This window comes from Aegilops tauschii, chromosome 4 (genome assembly GCF_002575655.3).
Source record: "Aegilops tauschii subsp. strangulata cultivar AL8/78 chromosome 4, Aet v6.0, whole genome shotgun sequence".
Taxonomy (NCBI): Eukaryota; Viridiplantae; Streptophyta; class Magnoliopsida; order Poales; family Poaceae; genus Aegilops; species Aegilops tauschii.
In genome coordinates this window covers 127,736,267-127,742,306 of record NC_053038.3, presented here as the reverse complement: position 1 = coordinate 127,742,306, position 6,040 = coordinate 127,736,267, and the positions used below count along the sequence as shown (strand labels likewise).

Here is a 6,040-nt window from a genome sequence, read left to right as displayed (position 1 = left end):
AAAAGGTAGCAAAGAATATCGTATTAAGATGTCGGTAGTACAAAGCAAGCTACTTCGTCTGTTCACTCAATTGGCTCCCTAATCTTGCCTTTCAAAGAAAGGATAATGCGTAGGAGTGAAGCAGTTGACTACTGTGTCTTGACGAGTTCTGTACCGTACCCTGTGTGTCCGATCGAGTTCTGCGGTCTACGGCTATATCCGACCAATTATCCAAGGCGCGGTCCACCTCTTTCTATGCTTCAATTTAGTGACGCAAGTAATGGTGGTGTTTGTTGTACTATAGGTACTGGGTTCATTCTCTCGTTGTCAGTATGTATTGAACTACCGCAATACAGGACTAGTGGGCCCCCGTCTATCTATTAGCCGTTTATCTATTAGACCTATCTAGAAGTAGAAGTTCGTTGCATTCCCGGAGATGTAGAATCAAGTGTTTAGCTTACCGGGCATTGTGCTAAGTTTGCATCCGAATCGAAATCTGGCCCTACTACTCAAACACGAAAGCTAGGGAAGGGAATAGAAGGGCGGGTAGATCAATGTGATGATAGCACCACGCCAGGCACCGAAGACGAAAGCGAAACATCGTCGGTAACACTATACGTTGTAGTCTCGCATTATCCACTGGATCCGCGGCTAACCATATATAATGCTCAATGCTATGCAAAAGCAATAAAGGGGAGATTGTCTTCTAACTAACTATATAAGTAATTTATATAACTAGATGATTCTCGTTCAAAAGATTCTTCCCATTATCATTATATAGAGAGGCGGAGGCGCGTAGCAATAAAAAAGCTTGCTTGTTGGGCTGATGAGGCTCGAGAAAGACTGTGAAGTGAAGATGCGCCATTACCGAAACCATTTCTTTGCTTTGGGCGAAGTTACTTTATAGGGAGCTCACTTCCTTGCTTGGTTGGTTGGTTGAACTTGATTTTTAGGTGCGGTGCGTGCGGGTCTAGTTTCATTTATGAGTGCTGCGTATATTTCTGTTAGTAATGGTTTTGAGCTTGGGAAGAAGGGATATGGGTATGGCATCATCCCAGATTTGATCTAAGGCTAGTTCCGTGTGTGCAACTACTATCTTATCTCAATATCAGGCTAAGGCTTGGCTAAGTGCTCTAGAGGTTTTCCTTATTGTCCTGGTTCTTACCTCAACAGGGCAGGGGAGATAGTTGGAAGTTGAATAGTCGTATCGTATCAGTTCAGAGAATCCCTGTTGAATGGCTTGGCTTTCAGTGCGAGTCTAGTTGACTGATTCCTAGGCTAGCTTCTCCTTATGTGCGGGTCTAGTCTACAGAACAGATGAAGACCCAGAACCGAGGAGAACAGAACGAATACCGATCTCAGAGCGGACAATCAATCCCAGTTCCTAGTTTCCTTCAAGCAATAGCCTGCCTGTTCCCGTTCTTCGTGTAGCAAACCTCCTATAGTGGATACGACTGAGAACGAGCTTGACTCCACTCACTGCAAAGGAACAACTGATTCTCCAATTCCGTGGTTTGTTTTCCTTTCATTCTACCTACCTTCTTTTCGCCGGAGGCATATTTGATACGTTATTTAACATTCCGAAGAAAGTGCAAACTTCCAGATCTGAAGGAATGGCAAGATCAGAGATCCATTTTACGCTGGGGCCTGGCCAATGGGGAATCAGTAGTACTCGACCTTTGCTTCAGAAATCCACTGTTGCTGAAGAGAAGAGAAGAGATTTCTAGCGCGCACTCCTATCCGAGTAGAAAGACAGCCTACACTCACTGTTGGCAATGGAAGAGACTAGACACTTTCCGCACTTAAGATCCCAAGGGACAAGACAGATCAGATATTTCTCTTTAGCCGGTCTCGTGTTAGATCCTATGATTTGGTTAGTTAGCCTATGAGAACAAGTCACAAGTTTTTTGTTTGACTATGCATCCAGTTCGTTGCTATTTCTATCTTTATCTACATGGATATTAACACGCACTATTCTTGAGAGTCAAGACACCATTTTGCTTTAAAGAGCAAAAAAAATCCCAGATAATTACTAATGCACCGTTCGTACTGGAGTATAGTAAGGAAAAACTGCTTGACCGAATCAAGGTCAAGATAACTAGTGTGATTCCTACACTGGGAGAATCGTGGATATGTAGGGAATAGAGAAATGCCACCCGCCTAAGTAAAGAACTGTTACAAATAAAGAGGAAACTAATAAGGATAAGTAAGAAACAAGAGAAAAGAAACCATATTTGATACCGGAATATTCGGTTTGATAACCCGCAACTAATTCCCCCTCTGGGTAATCTTTCACATTCGGCCAAAGAAGAAATTCGAAAAACTAGAAAGCCTATAGGCTGACGCCAAAGATTCCATAAAAAACCATATTGTGGCTGTGCTTCAACTATATCAACTGTACTTGAACTGTTAGATAATCATAGTCGATAATAACATCATAGCTCCCACCTATATTGAAAAACCTTACATGAAACCTTAGCTTCATACGGCTCCTCTATGATCAGAAAAAAGGACTGTTTCGGTATTATCCCCCAGGTTTATCAGTTGCAGATGAATCCTGTGAAACATCTCTCTCGAGGCTAGTAACAACACTTGGAAATGAAAAATGAGCTTAGCGGCTGTACCGGGTTAGGACCATAAACACCACGAGTCGGTTAAGCAACAGAAGCTGTGGGCGAAAGCACACTCGTCATTCTCAGACCTGCGGTCGAGGTACGTGCGAACAAGTTCCCATTCTCTATGTTTCATGGCCTATCAATGAAAGTCGGTATCAGGCTGGCTCGCTTGGCGGGTCGTCTCCTTATATACCTAAATCCTCGTTTCACTCATCTGTAAAGGTCTACCCTTCGAAAGGTAGGTTGAGTTCCCCCGTATGTAGCCAGCCACACTCTACTCGCAGGTAAAATATTGGCGTAGACAATAGAGAATGTGCTAGGTAGGAAACCGAAGGAACTCTTACTATACGAGAATTTGCAATTCAATATGACAACCGATCAGAAGGGATTGGACGATCCCAATGCGTTGCCCTCCTTTGCAATACCGGAACTATCTGACCGAGCTCCATCAACACAGAAAGCGGAAGGGACAGCAGATACAGATAGACTGGATCCGGAAAGGGATTTCAGCCAGTCCTTGCCTATTGCTGGGCTGGTTGTTTTGTCATGGTCCGATTAGTAGAAGGTGAGTGAGTAAGACGAGGCCCCCGAAGCGTAATGTAGAGCTATACTGCTCTTGTTTTTCCTTCCGCCCTGCTTAGGAGAACTTTGTCTAGAACCCACTTTAGCTAGCTTTCAAGGATACCATTACAGATGAGTGAAGCGTGTATACCGTTTCCGGAGCTCCCGAGGTAGCGCGGTAGCGGAAGCCCTTTCTAGTTCAAGCAGTTCCAATTCCTATTCTGCTTCACCGCTTACACCACACTCTATTGGTTCGCCTTGTGGTGCCTTTCGATCAAGGTCTACTTTGGTTGATCCACTTTCTTCTACAGCGCGTTATCCGCATCGAAGTTAGCCAGGTTCCTACCGCTTCTTGATATTATGGATTTTGCAATCCCTGAACGCCAGTGCTTCTACAACCAACTGATACTATTTAACATAAATAATAAGTAGAAATGGACAAACGAGTGTGGCTACACAGAGTGAGGAAAAAACATGGTGGTACCAGCATTGCGTATCACTCACTATGCTTTATGTAATATGGCTTAAGCAATGGTAAAATGGGAGTCCTGAGCAAAGCACATCTGATCGATATGAATGAAAGATACATCCGTCTTTTCTTCTCCTTCGAAGGTTAGGTATCCGCTCGTTAGTTCAGCGCCGCATAAATACTGACTTTAAAAGGGGCGACTCCCACCTGTGCTTAAGTTGTTTCAAGCTTGTAAAGACTCGCGATCGGAAGATTGACCTGGTTTTCTTTCAGCGGAAACTCTACCTAATGGTTCAGATTCCCCGGGTCCATGGGTCCATGGCCGCTTAGCTTAGACAGCCTTGTTAGAGACATGAATGCGGGGTTCAGTTTCCAATTGATTTGTATTCACCGGGACCTCCCCTTATTGGATTTTCTCCACTTTTCTAGTTGCTGTGGAAAGAATGTTGAGCAAATGAGTTTAAGGGGTGGTTTTCTGTTTACTTTTTTTCAGCCTACGTCGTCTCTCTTCCAGAACCTCACAATCATCAGTGTCTGAAGTTTCATGATGAATATTGGTTTCACATTTTATTGCTTACGTGAGGAAATATCAATTTGGAACTCGAATTTGTATTTGAGTTATGATGAGGAGTGAGGTAGATTCGCATTGTTGAAGAAAGCGAAGAAAAAGGATGCTGCTATGGCTTGCTTATGGCTCTTTCTTCTATTGGCTAGTCTCAGGCATGATAGTTTCAATTTCTTTTGGAAAGCAAGTGCGGCTCAGTCATAAGTGTTAGTAATAGCATGAAGTAAGTTGTCGGTAGCCGGCATTAGGTAAAAGGAAAAGCTTCTCAAAAGCATCCAGAAATATCATAGGATAGTGATCGAGATCACCTTCACGGGAATCATCCTTTGCAAATTGGGGGAAGGGAACCAATCAAGTCACCAAGAAGTTCCCGAAACTTGGTTTAGTATTAAGGTTCTTCTCTTCCAGCGTTTAGTATTCAAGTTCTTCTCTTCCAGCCCCCTGGCCCCTCTCTGATAAGTCAAGTTTTCAAAACGAAAAGCAAATGACAAATCTGGTTCGATGGCTCTTCTCCACTACCCGCTTTACTACTTTCTATTTTTTCTTATGTATTAAGTTTCCCTTAATATATAATTTGATATTACTTTCAATTTGTATATTTTTATTCCTTTGTCGTTTTATATTATGCCTAATACCAATTTTCAATCTTTTTAGTTCGTGCTTCGTCGGCTCCTCCTTTCTGATCACTCTCCCGCCGGAGATTCAAGACCCCCAGGCTCTAGCTCATTTAGCAGGGCTAAACTTCTATCTGAGTCTTTACGAGCAGGATCTGGGATGGGTTACGTTCATTCAGAACGAGCTTAATCACAATACCCCCCTGGAAGACATACCTGGGCGGCTTAAGCTCTTCCTAATGGAAGAAAAGCTCTCTTCTATGCGACAAGATGTCATTCAGGAATTTGTGGCGCTTTATCAAAGAGTAGGGCCTTATCTACCGATCGAGCCCTACTTGGTCGATGAAGCGCTTCGTTCCTATCTGGACCATATTCACGCAACTGATTCTTTCACTGTTCTCCAAGCGTCTTATCAAGATCTGCGGGAGAATGAGGGAGGATCCGTTTTGTTTCGAAATGCTGTTTCCCACAACCGGGATCTCCTTGAGGCGGAAAGCTCCGCAAGGAGGTGCCTGGAAGTGGAACAGAGGATCCGGTGGGAAGAAATCCCCAAGAGCAAGGCAAGTCTCGAAAGAGCTGAGCATGAGCATGCTCTCGACTTGTTTAAGTCGGAGGATCTTAGAAGGGAATTAGAAAAAAAGAGCGGGGTAGCTCAGTAATTCTGATTCTTTTCTCTTCCAGCCCCCGGGCCCCTCTTTCTTTTCTCTTCCAGCCCCCCGGCCCCTCTTTGATAAGGAAAGTTTTCATTTCTCAAATAAAAAATGACAAATATGGTTTGATGGCTCTTCTCTACTAACCACAAGGATATTGGGACTCTCTATTTCATCTTCGGTGCCATTGCAGGAGTGATGGGCACATGCTTCTCCGTACTGATTCGTATGGAATTAGCCCGACCCGGCGATCAAATTCTTGGTGGGAATCATCAACTTTATAATGTTTTAATAACGGCTCATGCTTTTTTAATGATCTTTTTTATGGTTATGCCGGCGATGATAGGTGGATTTGGTAATTGGTTTGTTCCGATTCTGATAGGTGCACCTGACATGGCATTTCCATGATTAAATAATATATCATTCTGGTTGTTGCCACCAAGTCTCTTGCTCCTATTAAGCTCAGCCTTAGTAGAAGTGGGCAGCGGCACTGGGTGGACAGTCTATCCGCCCTTAAGTGGTATTACCAGCCATTCTGGAGGGGCAGTTGATTTAGCAATTTTTAGTCTTCTTCTATCAGGTATTTC

At 43.6% G+C, this 6,040-nt stretch overlaps 1 protein-coding gene across 1 annotated transcript; it reads left to right on the top strand.

Moving 5' to 3' along the window:
- Positions 1-4,497: 4,497 nt before the first annotated feature.
- On the top strand, positions 4,498-5,472 carry LOC141021236 (uncharacterized). The gene has a single exon (XM_073496427.1). The coding sequence runs from the start codon at positions 4,674-4,676 to the stop codon at positions 5,460-5,462; it is 789 nt and encodes a 262-aa protein (XP_073352528.1). The 5' UTR covers positions 4,498-4,673; the 3' UTR covers positions 5,463-5,472.
- The last annotated feature ends 568 nt before the right edge of the window (positions 5,473-6,040 follow it).

Bases quoted from the DNA above. Each gene is read 5' to 3' on its own strand.
- LOC141021236 (XM_073496427.1), top strand. From the start codon at position 4,674: ATGACAAATCTGGTTCGATGGCTCTTCTCCACTACCCGCTTTACTACT.